This window comes from Leuciscus leuciscus (genome assembly GCF_965113295.1).
Source record: "Leuciscus leuciscus genome assembly, chromosome: 12".
Taxonomy (NCBI): Eukaryota; Metazoa; Chordata; class Actinopteri; order Cypriniformes; family Leuciscidae; genus Leuciscus; species Leuciscus leuciscus.
Window position 1 is genome coordinate 1,359,705 of NC_138736.1, and position 15,929 is coordinate 1,375,633.

Sequence of the window (15,929 nt, forward strand, 5' to 3'; positions counted from 1 at the left end):
AATCAAAATTGACCCTATTTACTTTGTTAGCGCATATTACTAGTCTTATGGTGAACAATTAATCCGTGCAAGTTAAAACACAGAAAAAAATTGTTTGTCGTCGGTATCTTTAATCAAAGTCTAAAAAAAGTTACTTCCGGTCTGGAATGGCGTCCCTTCTCTGGTGACGTAGGTTTGAAGAATTGGTTTGGGAAACGCTTAACCACTCCCCTCAAACCGCTAGTCTGTAATGAGCGAGAGATGGAGAGGAGGAGCGCTAGAGTAAAACCCTGCCCTCTGTTCAATATTCCGTTTCACTGGGAAATACGTCACAGCACTGGAGAAAAGTCCTTTGCAACTTCCGGTTCATGCGGACTTTAAATCCATAAACATAAACTTTATTTCTATAATTATTTATAGCCTACATATGTCACACACGCCTACCTGCCTTTTGATGTAAATAAAAGACGAGAGTGGTACGTTACGGACATATTATCATGGTACAGTTCAGCCTATTATTGATTTTTATTTCCACTTCCCTTTTATCAAAAGAGATATTTGAATTATTTGCACTGTATTTATCAATGGGAAATACATTGTGCTAAAATAATCTGTCATAGGCTATACTGTGGCTCACATTATTGGGGTCGCTTGCAAGTCGCAAGAGTACGAATTAGGTGACCAGCAACATATTTCTGCTTCAAATATTGTGCGTAGTTAACAGTGAGTGGTGGTTTCAGACATTATTTTATTAAAGTGCATTTGTCAGTGCCGTACTCGTACTGACTCTTATTCTGCCTGACAGAAAGAAAAGCTTGTAGTTTACTGAAGGCGGAGCGTTTTGACCAATCAGATGAAAGGGGTGTTTCAGCGCCGCCCACGTGTGCAAATGAAATATCGAACCCATAAACCGATTTGTAAACCACAAACGAAAAATGAAAAATCGAGCCAAAATCAAATTTTTCGATTTTTAAACTACAGTCAAAAACGAATAAACGAGCTGCTTTTCATTTGTCGTTATTCCATTCCAAACAGATAGTATATTTTTTTCCTACTATGGAAGTCAATGGGGGCCGAGATCTGTTGATTACAAACATTCTTCCAAATATCTTCCTTTGTGTTCAGCAGAACAAAGAAACTCATACAGGTTTGGAACAACTTGAGGGTGAGTAAATGATGACAGAATTTTCATTTTTGAGTGAACTATCCCTTTAATATGGAAGCATTACAATGCAGAGACGGGACAGATTGGAATCTGCCCAAGGAAGGACACAGGTTTACCAACAGGGAAACCGTGCAGTAGAAAAATACATATATGGGATTACCTAGAGGGAATCACAGCATATGGGTAATATAGACCATACAGGGACTGACTGACTGGGCTGCACATGAGTACTAGGCCTAGCGTCGGATGCCCCCACCACATCTAACTCCCGAAGGATGCTTGGAGGAACTCCATCAAATTAGACTCTTGTAACCCCATGAGAGAGGAATGGCGCTGCAGGCAGGACACCAAGCCAGCCTTTCCACATATTACCTGTTTGTACCTCACACATGGGAAGAAACTGGCTCCACCATGAGATTGTCGAATTTTGCGAATGTGTTGGGTGTCGCCCAGCCTACTCTGCAGATGTTTTTGACAGAGAAACACCACACACCAGCGCCCCAAGGGGACACGGCACACCATGGGACTGATACGCCATGGGACTGGCATCCACTATCCAGTGGCCAATCTCAGTTTGGAGACAGCCTTTCCCTTCTGCTGACCCTTCAAAGCAAACAGCTGTTCAGAACATCCACGTAAACATACAGTGCACGAAAAGGACAAATCAACACAAGGTCTGGGTCTGCCTGCCCTATGGGTGGCACTCTCAAGTTCACCACCTGGTCTAGGAAGGGGGTGGTGGGAAGTTTGGGCACATAGTCGGGTCGGGCAACAGGATTAAGTGAGAGTCAGCCAGTCCAAATTCCAGGCACGTTTCGCTGACTGAAAATGCCTGCAGGTCCACCACCCTCTTGGTACATGATGTGAGTGCAGTCAGGAGTGCCGTCTTGAGAGACCAGGGGCCTCATTTATAAACGTTGCGTACGCACAAAAGAAAGCGTACGCCGCTCTCTACGCAATAATTGGTATTTATAAAAAGCAAACTTGACGGGAAAATGTGCGGTCCTTCACGCAAGCTCTGACCCGGGCGTACGCACAAAAACGGGTGAAATGAGAAATGGCGACACCGTCGGCAGACGGAAGAAACACGTGAAAGTGTGTCAAAGTGTGTGAAACTTTAGACCGTTGTGTAAAAAAAATGACAATACTGCCTCTCATAAATAACATGAAGACTTTACAAAGCAAGTCTTACAATTAACAGCCTACACGAACACCCGTTTGATCGATCAAAGTGTAAAACAAACAAAATCAAACGAAAATTACAACAGAAATGCTAATTAACACATATTTGCAAAAAGAAAAGTGAAATATGTTCTGCAATAATATTGGCATGTTGTGCAATTCATCCTCATAAATAATATAGTAAACAGAACGAAATAATGTACAAAACTGATATTCTCGTCAATGTGTCCATCTGGCGGAGCAGATAGATGCAATTAGATAGATAGATAGATAATTAGGGAGATATATAGATAGATAAATAGATAGATGTATTAATTGTCCACTGGGGAAAGTTGTTTTCATAGTAAAACATTTCTTCATCAGCTACGGAATCATGGTATTCATGCATATGCCTTTAGTTTGTTTTATTTTTGATAAAATAACGTATGACGTATGCCTCAACTCTGGCGATGCACTAGACGCTTTTTTGCCTCAACTTTGATGTCCGACCATTTCTTCTTTATTTCGGCCACGGTCGAGGTTGTGAGGCTGCAGCATTTACGCCGTCTGCAACCTTTTGCCACTCAAGTGCCTTTTTGGCATTAGTAATGCCCACACTGTGCCCTCCAAACAACATTTGACTCCTCTTTTCCACCTCGCCAACGATAACTTCTACTTCACATTGAGTGAAGTTACGTTTTTTTTTTTTTTCCTCTCTGTGTTTGCCATGATTTCGCAATCAATGAATATTAACTTGTGGGCGTTTCACGGACTATTTATGGGCATCTACGGGCGTGACATGAAGCCGCAAAAGCTGCGCTACATTTAGAATTGATTGTGATTTATTAAGGGAAAACTGCGTAGGATGTGCGTGCGCACGGTTTTATAAATCCGAATATTTCTGTGCGTACGCACGTCCTATGTTTCATCCGTACGCCACTTCTGACGCAAATCCTACGCAAAGTTTTATAAATGAGGCCCCGGGTCTTAAGCTCAACGGACTGAAAAGGCTGAAAGGGCGCTCTCTGTAGGGCTGTTAATATGTATACAGGTAAAAGGAAAACAATAAAAAAGTGCAATATTAGTATTGCTCAGAAAACAGAAGTTTGGTATTTTGCTTGTAGGATCAGTGGACTGTGGCGTAACATCCTCTCATTCCACTTAATCTGGCAATGAAATCAGAAAAACATTATTAAGGCAACATACACATAGTATAAATAGTACAAATGTCTACACACCATCTCTCTCTCCTTTTATTGCTCACCTGAAAACACCTCAACCTCACACAGTGTGAGATATTCATTGCGCCCAGGTATAAAAATGTTCACATATCGCCCCTTAATAGGCTTAAACTCTTAAGGCTTAAAAATGTTTTAAGTGGGATGGACACAACAGTCACAGTCCTGTGAAGACACAGAGTAACAGAGAAATAGAGAGGGGCGAATCAAAACAGCATGAAGCATTTTAAATATACTTCTGTCAAAGGCAGGTTTGTATTAAAAGGATTTATTAAAAGTAATGTTATCTTCTTAACTCATTCTCTAACCACTTGTGTAATTATTAAGAGAGAGACAATACTTACAGCTCATTATTGTTGCCATTATTTTCAAGGCTGTTGCCGATACGGATCTGAGCTTCATTTATCCTCTCTGCAACAGCATCTCCACGATTAGTGATGTTTTAACTCTTTTGCTTAGATGCACAATACAGTTAAAAAATGCTCTGGATTTTTTTTAATTGCTTGTAATTACTTTGTAATCATTGTGCAAAAAAACAGAAAGCACAGGTGTTTGTGTCAGGTTATTGTGTTAAGGTTAATATATGGTAAAAGACAAAAAAATAGTGCAAGGACAAACAGTGCAAATCTATCCATAGACAAGAAGTCTGACATGTCATAAATATAAATATAACACACAGGGAATGTGTAACGGACACTTCCTGCAGATGCAATAATGGAATAATATGTTTGTGTATTTCTTAATATGAAGTTAACTTTGTTTGCATATGTTAAGTATTTCTATTTAATGGAGAAAATCATAAAAATGTGTAATTAAGGTTATTAATTTATGAATTATACATTTATTTAAACAATAGGCCTAATGATGTGATCATCTCCGTGTTTAACCAAGACTAATATTGTAGGAGGACATGTAAAGGTTAGGGTTACAGCTTATTAAAATGGGGACTCTTTTGTAATGGATCCATTTTAAGTTTATTTGACAGATATCAGATTAATTTATTTGGTTGGGAGAATATTATTCAACTAAACCTTCTTCAGACTGCTGGTTCATATCAATATTCATATCTGTTTAATAGCACATTTTTGGTTTGAAATGTTTTGACAGGGAATGATATTTCTGTTATATCATATGTTAGTGAAGGCCTAGTAGCCTGTGTTATGTATCCTGATTGACTTTATGATTAGTTAAACCTGTTTTGCACATGCATCGCCACAGAGTTAACCATTTCAGACAGTAGGCTACCGGACAGCCTCTGTCTCGTTCACTTCAAGTCTGTGGGCGTTACGCACAGCTCAGTGTGGCCGCTCCAATTTACCTTCAATGAAATCTATGTCAAAACGCGTCAAAAGAGGCAATGCAATTACGCAGAGCAGGGTCATAAACGCGCAGAAAACGTGGCCATGTGTGTCTGGAGTTCAGCGAGCTCCACGGACCACTCCTTCAGTCTATCCACGGAGCGCTCTAAAGTCAACAGCGCTGAATGAATGATGATCTGCTTTTATGTCATTTTTCCTTTTTTATTCAGAATATTCACAAATGTGTTAGCTATGGCATGAAATATCTGATATTCCGATTGTCAAATATATGCAAGTGGAAGTGTATTGTTGTTTAAACACCTTTATAACGATCGCGTTAGTTGAGCTGTATGCGCGATGGGCGCCGCCGTGTTAGTTTGTGCCGCAGACGCAGGTCAGAGAATCGGATCTGTTGGATTTACAACACGTGTAGATTTCACATTCATCCACTTCTCCCGAAATACATAAAAGTAAGTGGCTGGTGAACTGGGAGAAGAATAGAGTAAACATTAAAGTTACTTACACAATGTGTATCTGATATGAATAAAACGTGTCGAATTATAATGGAAAGGATTATTATTACCTCCGAAAACAATACATTTAGAATTTGTAAAATACACACTGATGTCTATAGACATCAGTGTGTATTTTACAAATTCTAAATGTATTGTTTTTTTAGTAGCCTACTTAGGCTATGTGAATTTATATGTCTGAAACCTAAAATAAACAGTATGTGGTTGAAAACACTGAAAAGTTGTGATATATGACAGCTCTGAGCGCGCCTGTCTCTGGCTAAATTCAACATTTGAATTTAGCAGTTGATCATGTGATGCACTGACCGTTCTGATCACACCGGTGTGAAACGCTCCAGGGACCAGCCTAGACTGATCACAACGGTGTGACCGTACGTGCGAAAGGCTTAAAAACAAGACATTTTATGACACAAAATGTTGAAATGTAGGCTTAAATCAAACACATTTAATTCAGATTCTGTATATATAAAATGGAAACCAAAAACAACGAAAAAAACAGCTGGCTGACCCCTAGAGGGGTGGGGAAAAGGGGTGGTGGTGGGGGGGGGGGGGGGCGCCCCCCCCCCCCCGCCCCCCCCGTTCCAACGTCTATGGTACCTTCTGTCTGTCTGCACTATATTGTTATTAGTGATTGGAAGTTTGGGTCATTTTACTGACTTTCTTGTTTGATCTCGTTCATCAGAATTATTCATTTTGTTCATTTAAGGGGCTTTAAATGTTCCTCTTAACAAGCAAATTCTCTGAACACATCCATCTGTACAATCTTGATCATATTCTGAATTAAGAAGTCATTATAATGCAGTCAAAGATAATTTATAGGGACCCTAATTACTTTACCTTCCTAGTCTTTAGTTCATTTGTCACGTGACCAACGCAATGAACAAGGTTCTCATCACTAATTGTTAGTAACAGTTTGTATTGGAACTTTTGACTCTTCCACTTTCACTCAGTGACGGTAACATTGTTTAAAAGCAGATTGAATTGTGAAAACTGCTGAATTGTGAAGGTCTTCTGTGAGGTTGATACATTGATGAATTCCAGGTGAGTTGAATGTTTCTACACTCTAACATTATAATTCAAATCCATTAGTTTTCTTATTTTTCCCTACTGTGAGTCAATGGCAGCCATATGAACTGTAAGTAGGACGATTATGAAACTTGGCACATGATGGTAAAGCAAAGTAATTTGACAAACTTTGGAGTGTCCAGGACAAACTCTATAGCGCCACCACCAGTTCAAATGTTGCGTTGAAATGGTTCTAACTTTTGAACCATTTAATCTAGAAAAATAAAATGCACTACACCTGATTCCTCTTATGATGCTGATCACATTAAACATCTTATGTCAAGAGCCACCAATTACAGTAGCGGCAATTTTGAAAAGTACAGGATTAAGTTTTTTCGCTACTTAAAATTGTCCAATTTTGTCCAAATTGTTTATTTGTATAGTGCTTTTCACAATACACATTTCAAAGCAGCTTTACAGAAAGTGCATGAGTCCATCATACAGCTTGATCTGTTATCCGAGCATTTCAGAAATGTAAATGTACTTAGAAAATGTATGTACTAAGTCAGTTAGCTAAAAATTTATTAATTTAAACAATGTAGTAATTTTAATGCAGATATGAGTTCATTGAAGTAATAAATTATTGTTTGTTAGACTTGATTGACATTTAGAAAATATAGCATTAGTGCTATTTTGATCACAGCAAGATAAAAGGAAAAAAAATAAAATAAAGCAAACTCTGCAGGGGGATTTAAAAACAAAGAATGGAGGCAGGTTACTCACATTACTCACTTTAAGTCATGAGGTTCTTCTATATTTTATCATTACATTATCAATTTATATTTCTTTGTTTAAATGAGGGGAAATTGAAAATGATTTCTTCATATGCTGATCTGAGATATGTCTTATATCAGGATGGACATGCGTGTGGTTTTATTTCTAACACTTTTTACTGGAATGTGCGTCGCTGATTCCACAGGTATGTTTACAATAATGCAAGTAAAAATGCCTGGATTTAAAAATCTGTAACCATTGTGTATCGTTACATATTGATCCGATTAATTTATTAATTATATTTTGAAATGTATTTGTAATGCTTTGAAGCTGTCTATTTTTTTTTCGATTTCCTATCTTGAACAGGGAATCTTGCTCTTAATGGCATGGCTGTGCAGTCCTCCTTAGGCCACCCACAGGGAGATGCTCAACATGCAATAGATGGAAACAGAGACTCAGATTACAAGAAGGGCTCATGCACTTTCACTAAAACTGAGTTTAATCCATGGTGGAGACTTGACCTTGGAAATGTCTACAGTGTAAGCAACGTTACCATCACTAATCGTGGAGACTGTTGCAATGACCGTCTTAGAGGAGCTCAGATTCGTATTGGTAACAAGCTGGACAACAACGGAAACAACAATGAGCTGTAAGAAATGTTTCAGTTGTTCTATCATCTTCCCATGTTTGATGTTCAGTCTGGTTTAATAAAACAGCAAAATTGTAACTCCACGCACCAACCACTCAGTGAGTCACAGCCATGGAGATGGACTTTACTTCAACAATATTATTCAGATTGTGATAAGACATTTGTTTCTTGTAGCAGTGCAATGCAAAACCATATGATTTCAATACAGCGGAATTGAATTTGTTAGATGTGTGAATTGTGTTGCGTAGATTCTGGTTTTCATTTTAACACCGTTCTTGTATTTGCAGGGTTGCAACTCTTCTCACTGCTCCTAATGGCACAGAAACATTTTCATTTGAGTCTGTTAATGGCCGATATGTCAACATTTTTTAACCTGGTAATGATGAAATCCTCACTCTGTGTGAAGTCGAGGTGTTTGGCGGTAAGGGAAAGACAGAAAACTCTGTGATAGAATTCATGTACTTATTAATGTGTATAACTTTAATAATATAACTTATTATTTTATCAACAGTATTGGACACACCATTGTACATTTGTGGCCCAATTGAGTGCTCTTCATTACTTTCAATGTTGTCGATAGCGCATATATATATTACTGAACATTTGGTTCCCAAGTAATGGATGATGTAGAGCGAGGCGGTTATAGCGAATACATCCCCGACAGGCTGATCAGGACAGTCTTGAATCAGCCTGTCGGGGTTGTATTCGCTATAACCGCCTCACTCTACATTATCCCGCTTATTGCATGGCTACCTACAAAATAAATTCAATAATTTGACCAAATATTGGTTTTAAAAGGGAGTTTATTGATTTAAAAACGATTGTATTACTTCCACTAAAGAAAATGGTCTGTTCCGTCTCTAAAATCCTGCGTCCATAGCAACGCTCTGATTTTCATGGCAATGGTGTTATCTTTAGCAGCGGTCTGATATCACTAACTAACATTCTACATTAGAATTCAACCAAGATGTGTAATAAGGGATAATGTACATCAAGACAGATGTTATCGTAAAATAAACCCAACAGTGTGATCAAGACCCTGGCTTACTACATGGCTGCTAGCCACATATCATTTGAGACAATGTTGATTTGAGTTGAAATATTTTATATACTCGCTTGTAATAAACGCAAGACTTCTGTAAAGAAAAAAATATTCCTTGCAAGACAAATATTTAAGGGATATTGTACAGTCACGTAAAACAAATAAATAGTTATATGGACAGATTTTTGACGAAACTTGTAAAAATAGTATTGCATAGCTTGGCTTTATTTTATTGGGATTATACTTCAGTTATTAATGTAAAAAGTTAAAGTACAAAAAGTTATTTATCTTGTTATACAGGGAATCTTGCTCTTGGAGCCACAGCTGTCCAATCTAGCATATTCGGTCAAGCAAGAGCTCAAAAGGCTGTTGATGGCAACAGGAATTCAATTTTTGGTGGTGGGTCATGCAGTCATACTAATGGGGACAAAGACCCCTGGTGGAGAGTGGACTTGGGGGTAGCCTACAAGGTAAACAGGGTTAGCATCACTAATCATGTAGATGCTGTTCCAGAGAGGATAAATGGAGCTCAGTGGTTAGAAAATTAGTAAATAACGTTACTTTGAATAAATTCCTTTTACAAACATGCCTTTGACAAGAATATTAATATGATTATGCATCTATTTCTCTGTTACTGTCTTCACAGGGCAGCGACTGTTGTGTCCATCCCAGCTGGAGACACAAAAACGTTTGAGTTTAAGCCTATTAATGGTCGATTTGTGAACACTTTTATACCTGGGCGCAATGAATATCTCACTCTGTGTGAGGTTGAGGTGTTTTCAGGTGAGCAATAAAAGGAGAGATGTGTAGACATTTGTGCTATTTATACTGTGTATGTTGCCTTAATGTTTTTCTGATTTCATTGCCAGATAAAGTGGAATGAGAGGACACCAAACTTGTTTTCTGAGCAATACTAATATTGCACTTTCTTTGTTTTCATTTTACCTGTATGCACCTTTTATCCTTAAGATAAATAAGTTTCAGTGTGTAACTGGTCTCTTGTCCTCTCTGCATTTTCAATAAAATGCTTGCTTCAAATCTTCTCCCATCAATTTTATTCACTGAGAAAACATTGTGTAACAGTTGAAATAATTCAGCATACGACACTCCTCGTGCTGGCCTTGCACACGTGAACTGATAGTTGCAACACAGTTGAATAAATTAAACATGTAAACCATGGTTTACAATAATGCATTCTCACAAAATCAAAACATAACGTACCTGAGAAAACATTGTGTAACAGTTGAAATAATTCAGCATACGACGCTCCTCATGCTGGTGCTATAATAAAACACACATTTTTCACACTCCATCAATATATAACACTTTCTTGGTCTCGAATAAATATACTGTTGCTCATGATATATCACACATTTCATTGACCGATCATTACAGACAGAATTACAGAGCTCTGAATCACACATCTTACTGCTGGCCTTACACATGTGAACTGAGTTGCTGCACAGAGAACCAGCCAATAGGAAACAGTTAACCCTTATTCTAGCCAATCTTTCAGTGTGAATATTTAACAATCATTTTTAGCAAGTGGAGATGCACACTATATATAACGTAAGTGCACGTTCAGTAAAGGTTTGTAATGGTTTTAATGCACCTGATTCTTAACCCGTTTGATCCAGGGGTTTGTGTAATTTACTTTGTTTGTCTCTCCATTTTCTACATCAATAAATTACTACAGCATTGCATGTATGTTTCAATATCAGGATTACAAAAAAAAAAACTTTCTTTGACGAAGCGGAGACCAGGAGATGTTGGGATATCTTTCAAGCAGAAGTTACTCTTTATTGAGGACTCGCTGTGCATCGCTGTAGTCATCCAAGTCTGACTATAGCTCAGCACAGTAGAGTTTATACCTTTCAAGGGGGAGGGATTTAAATCAATCTAAACAAAGCATGCAAATGCAGTACAGGAGTCAACCCTTTACTGGAATTTCCCCGGCCCTGATCTCATCAGCATAAGTGTCATTCAAATGCATAGATGCTAATCCAATCAGCCTGACAGTATCGCCCATACCTTCACATTACAATGGTCAGGAGGTGCACAAAGACAAAAGGTTAAGTCGTGGCTGTATAGGGTAAAGGAACAGCAGCTATCGATCTTCCCCTTGGAAAGTTATGTTCTTCCGTTCCACCGGGTATGGAGGTCTATGCGACTTACATAGGAAGGTTAAGCGGTTGTGCCGGTATCCATAGGGATCCCGATGCTTCAGTCAGTTCTGACGTGACGTAGAACGTGACTGACTGATAGGGAATGTCTCAGTTACTAATGTAACATCCGTTTCCTGAAGAGTTACGTCCCGCCTGCCACAACCCCTGTACTACTGCTGAATGGCCGGGACCCCCTCAGCAAACTTGAATGAGTGAGTTGCATGCTGCCTTGTATACCTGGATGTAAAGGGAGTGGCTTACCACCAAATCTCGCTCACCAGTGTACATTGGCTTGCTTTTGTTACTAATTGAAGGTGATTGGGCTCTCAGGCGAGATCTCAATGTGTTAATCAGTTCTGACATAATGTCCCTGTTTTCTCCTTCAGGGAGCGGTGTTCCATTAAAGGATTAGTTACATAAAATGATGTCATCATTAACTCACCCTCAAGGTTTTTCAAACCTATATCATTTTATTTTTCTTCTGCTTAACCCTCTGGGGTCGGCAAACGTGTCAGTGTATTTTGCTGAATTTTCTTAGCACCTGATTAGGGGAGGGTCTTTGTCTCTCTCAGGTGTGAAATCCATTAATATTAATGCTATCAGGCCCTATCATTCTGAGCAACTCTGGTGTTCAGAGGGAGTGTGTGTGAGATGCCCTCTGGTGTTCAGAAGGAGTGTGTGTGAGATGCCCTCTGGTGTTCAGGTGAAGTGTGTGTGAGATGCCCTCTGGTGTTCAGGTGAAGTGTGTGTGAGATGCCCTCTGGTGTTCAGAACACTCTAAAAACTGCTGGGTTGTGTTAACCCAATTTTGGGTCAAATATGGTCTCACCCAACGTTGGGTTAAAAAATGCAATTTAAAAATGGACAAATTGCATTTTGGACAAAATCAAAAATGGACAAAAATGCAATTTAAAAATGGACAAATTGCATTGGTTACATTAAAAATGTAAACCAACGGCTGGGTTTGTCCATTTTTAAATTAAATTTTTAACCCAACGTTGGGTGAGACCATATTTGACCCAAAATTGGGTTAACACAACCCAGCAGTTTTTAGAGTGAAGGAGTGTGTGTGAGACGCCCTCTGGTGTTCAGGTGAAGTGTGTGTGAGATGCCCTCTGGTGTTCAGATGAAGTGTGTGTGAGATGCCCTCTGGTGTTCAGAAGTAGTGTGTGTGAGATGCCCTCTGGTGTTCAGGTGAAGTGTGTGTGAGATGCCCTCTGGTGTTCAGGTGAAGTGTGTGTGAGATGCCCTCTGGTGTTCAGATGGAGTGTGTGTGAGATGCCCTCTGGTGTTCAGGTGAAGTGTGTGTGAGATGCCCTCTGGTGTTCAGAAGGAGTGTGTGTGTGTGTGAGATGCCTCTGGTGTTCAGTTGAAGTGTGTGTGAGATGCCCTCTGGTGTTCAGATGGAGTGTGTGTGTGAGACGCCCTCTGGTGTTCAGGTGAAGTGTGTGTGAGATGCCCTCTGGTGTTCAGGTGAAGTGTGTGTGAGATGCCCTCTGGTGTTCAGGTGAAGTGTGTGTGAGATGCCCTCTGGTGTTCAGATGGAGTGTGTGTGAGATGCCCTCTGGTGTGCAGAAGGAGAGTGTGTGAGATTCCCTCTGGGGTTCAGGTGAACTGTGTGTGAGACGCCCTCTGGTGTTCAGGAGGAGTGTGTGTGAGACACCCTCTGGTGTTCAGAAAGAGTGTGTGTGAGATGCCTCTGGTGTTCAGGTGAAGTGTGTGTGAGATGCCCTCTGGTGTTCAGAAGGAGTGTGTGTGTGTGTGAGATGCCTCTGGTGTTCAGTTGAAGTGTGTGTGAGATGCCCTCTGGTGTTCAGAAGGAGTGTGTGTGTGTGTGAGACGCCCTCTGGTGTTCAGATGGAGTGTGTGTGTGAGACGCCCTCTGGTGTTCAGGTGAAGTGTGTGTGAGACACCCTCTGGTGTTCAGAAAGAGTGTGTGTGAGATGCCTCTGGTGTTCAGGTGAAGTGTGTGTGAGATGCCCTCTGGTGTTCAGAAGGAGTGTGTGTGTGTGTGAGATGCCCTCTGGTGTTCAGATGGAGTGTGTGTGAGATGCCCTCTGGTGTTCAGGTGAAGTGTGTGTGAGATGCCCTCTGGTGTTCAGAAGGAGTGTGTGTGTGTGTGAGATGCCTCTGGTGTTCAGTTGAAGTGTGTGTGAGATGCCCTCTGGTGTTCAGATGGAGTGTGTGTGTGAGACGCCCTCTGGTGTTCAGGTGAAGTGTGTGTGAGATGCCCTCTGGTGTTCAGGTGAAGTGTGTGTGAGATGCCCTCTGGTGTTCAGGTGAAGTGTGTGTGAGATGCCCTCTGGTGTTCAGATGGAGTGTGTGTGAGATGCCCTCTGGTGTGCAGAAGGAGAGTGTGTGAGATTCCCTCTGGGGTTCAGGTGAAGTGTGTGTGAGACGCCCTCTGGTGTTCAGGAGGAGTGTGTGTGAGACACCCTCTGGTGTTCAGAAAGAGTGTGTGTGAGATGCCTCTGGTGTTCAGGTGAAGTGTGTGTGAGATGCCCTCTGGTGTTCAGAAGGAGTGTGTGTGTGTGTGAGATGCCTCTGGTGTTCAGTTGAAGTGTGTGTGAGATGCCCTCTGGTGTTCAGAAGGAGTGTGTGTGTGTGTGAGACGCCCTCTGGTGTTCAGATGGAGTGTGTGTGTGAGACGCCCTCTGGTGTTCAGGTGAAGTGTGTGTGAGACACCCTCTGGTGTTCAGAAAGAGTGTGTGTGAGATGCCTCTGGTGTTCAGGTGAAGTGTGTGTGAGATGCCCTCTGGTGTTCAGAAGGAGTGTGTGTGTGTGTGAGATGCCTCTGGTGTTCAGTTGAAGTGTGTGTGAGATGCCCTCTGGTGTTCAGAAGGAGTGTGTGTGTGTGTGAGATGCCTCTGGTGTTCAGTTGAAGTGTGTGTGAGACGCCCTCTGGTGTTCAGGTGAAGTGTGTGTGAGATGCCCTCTGGTGTTCAGAAAGAGTGTGTGTGAAGATGCCCTCTGGTGTTCAGAAGTAGTGTGTGTGAGATGCCCTCTGGTGTTCAGGTGAAGTGTGTGTGAGATGCCCTCTGGTGTTCAGGTGAAGTGTGTGTGAGATGCCCTCTGGTGTTCAGATTGAGTGTGTGTGAGATGCCCTCTGGTGTTCAGGTGAAGTGTGTGTGAGATGCCCTCTGGTGTTCAGGTGAAGTGTGTGTGAGATGCCCTCTGGTGTTCAGGTGAAGTGTGTGTGAGATACCCTCTGGTGTTCAGATGGAGTGTGTGTGAGATGCCCTCTGATGTTCAGGTGAAGTGTGTGTGAGATGCCCTCTGGTGTTCAGGTGAAGTGTGTGTGAGATGCCCTCTGGTGTTCAGAAGGAGAGTGTGTGAGATTCCCTCTGGTGTTCAGGTGAAGTGTGTGTGAGATGCCCTCTGGTGTTCAGGTGAAGTGTGTGTCAGATGCCCTCTGGTGTTCAGAAGTATTGTGTGTGAGATGCCCTCTGGTGTTCAGATGGAGTGTGTGTGAGATGCCCTCTGGTGTTCAGGTGAAGTGTGTGTGAGATGCCCTCTGGTGTTCAGATGGAGTGTGTGTGAGATGCCCTCTGGTGTTCAGGTGAAGTGTGTGTGAGATGCCCTCTGGTGTTCAGATGGAGTGTGTGTGAGATGCCCTCTGGTGTTCAGATGGAGTGTGTGTGAGACGCCCTCTGGTGTTCAGAAGTAGTGTGTGTGAGATGCCCTCTGGTGTTCAGATGGAGTGTGTGTGAGATGCCCTCTGGTGTTCAGATGGAGTGTGTGTGAGATGCCCTCTGGTGTTCAGGTGAAGTGTGTGTGAGATGCCCTCTGGTGTTCAGATGGAGTGTGTGTGAGATGCCCTCAGGTGTTCAGATGGAGTGTGTGAGACGCCCTCTGGTGTTCAGATGAAGTGTGTGTGAGATGCCCTCTGGTGTTCAGAAGGAGTGTGTGTGAGATGCCCTCTGGTGTTCAGAAGTAGTGTGTGTGAGATGCCCTCTGGTGTTCAGATGAAGTGTGTGTGAGATGCCCTCTGGTGTTCAGATGGAGTGTGTGTGAGATGCCCTCTGGTGTTCAGATGGAGTGTGTGTGAGATTCCCTCTGGTGTTCAGATGGAGTGTGTGTGAGATGCCCTCTGGTGTTCAGATGGAGTGTGTGTGAGATTCCCTCTGGTGTTCAGATGGAGTGTGTGTGAGATGCCCTCTGGTGTTCAGAAGTAGTGTGTGTGAGTCAGATGCAGTCAGATGTCTAATGTTTATTTGTTTGTTTGCTTTCATTCAGCTCTTACGGTGATTTTGGAAATGAAATCCTTTATAATCATCAGTTCCTTAGAGTGAATTGCATCTGTTCAGCCGGGAATGCTACAGCAACAGTTTTTACCTTCACTTCAGTACATCATAGCAAAGCTGCAGTTATACATGTCTCGTTTGCTCGATATGCACCTTGACTGACATGCAAAAATGGCAGTTTTGCAAGCTTGATCTCTCTTAAGCAACAGGATATATGTAAAAGATGTTGCCCTATTCCTATTCATACCTATCTGAGTTACACATCACACTTACTTCATGACTTAGCAGAAACATACTCAACAGGCGTTGTCAAACTTCAACTGAAGTGTTACACCCTCTGCCAATTTTTCCATCAAGTCATATAGGTGTAAGTGACATTCTTCTTTCAGTCAAATACAATAGGAGTTATATTAAAATAAGTCGTAGATGGAAGTGCATCTATCCATCATAAAAGTGCATCTATCCATGACAAAAGTGCATCTATCCAACATTGATGGATAGATACAATCAAAGAATTTTCTAAACTCGCTAAATCATCTAAATCGACAACATGTATGTTAGACCCTATACTGACTAAGCTACTGAAAGAGATGCTTCCTAGGCCGCTGTACGTGAGCTGTATCGTTCAGTTTCGTTCCACCAAGTGGGGCACTAATTTTTCTTTTGCTCAATATGT

The 15,929-nt window shown here is 41.3% G+C and overlaps 3 protein-coding genes across 4 annotated transcripts in view; 2 read left to right on the forward strand and 1 right to left on the reverse strand.

The window, feature by feature from the left end:
- LOC309510901 (uncharacterized protein) overlaps window positions 1-15,929 on the forward strand; it is a 76,801-nt gene that overhangs the window by 34,847 nt on the left and 26,025 nt on the right. The gene's annotated exons all lie outside the window — the stretch shown is intronic.
- Window positions 3,354-15,929, reverse strand: part of LOC309510952 (uncharacterized protein) — a 229,888-nt gene continuing 217,312 nt past the window's right edge. For both annotated transcript variants that reach the window (XM_082185972.1, XM_082185973.1), the window contains exon 8: window positions 3,354-3,471. In XM_082185972.1, coding sequence (XP_082042098.1) covers window positions 3,467-3,471 — 5 coding nt within the window. In that variant the 3' untranslated portion in view covers window positions 3,354-3,466. The remainder of the gene's footprint in view (window positions 3,472-15,929) is intronic.
- Window positions 6,359-8,239, forward strand: LOC309510986 (fucolectin-1-like). Its single transcript, XM_082186023.1, has 4 exons — window positions 6,359-6,415; window positions 7,294-7,358; window positions 7,520-7,802; window positions 8,090-8,239. The coding sequence occupies exons 1-4, from the start codon at window positions 6,405-6,407 to the stop codon at window positions 8,172-8,174; spliced, it is 444 nt and encodes a 147-aa protein (XP_082042149.1). The 5' UTR covers window positions 6,359-6,404; the 3' UTR covers window positions 8,175-8,239.

What these genes read in the sequence shown, in the direction of transcription:
- LOC309510986 (XM_082186023.1), top strand. An exon ending in GTGCGTCGCTGATTCCACAG is followed by an intron (nt 7,359 to 7,519) that starts GTATGTTTACAA and finishes TATCTTGAACAG; the next exon opens with GGAATCTTGCTCTTAATGGC. An exon ending in AACGGAAACAACAATGAGCT is followed by an intron (nt 7,803 to 8,089) that starts GTAAGAAATGTT and finishes TTGTATTTGCAG; the next exon opens with GGTTGCAACTCTTCTCACTG.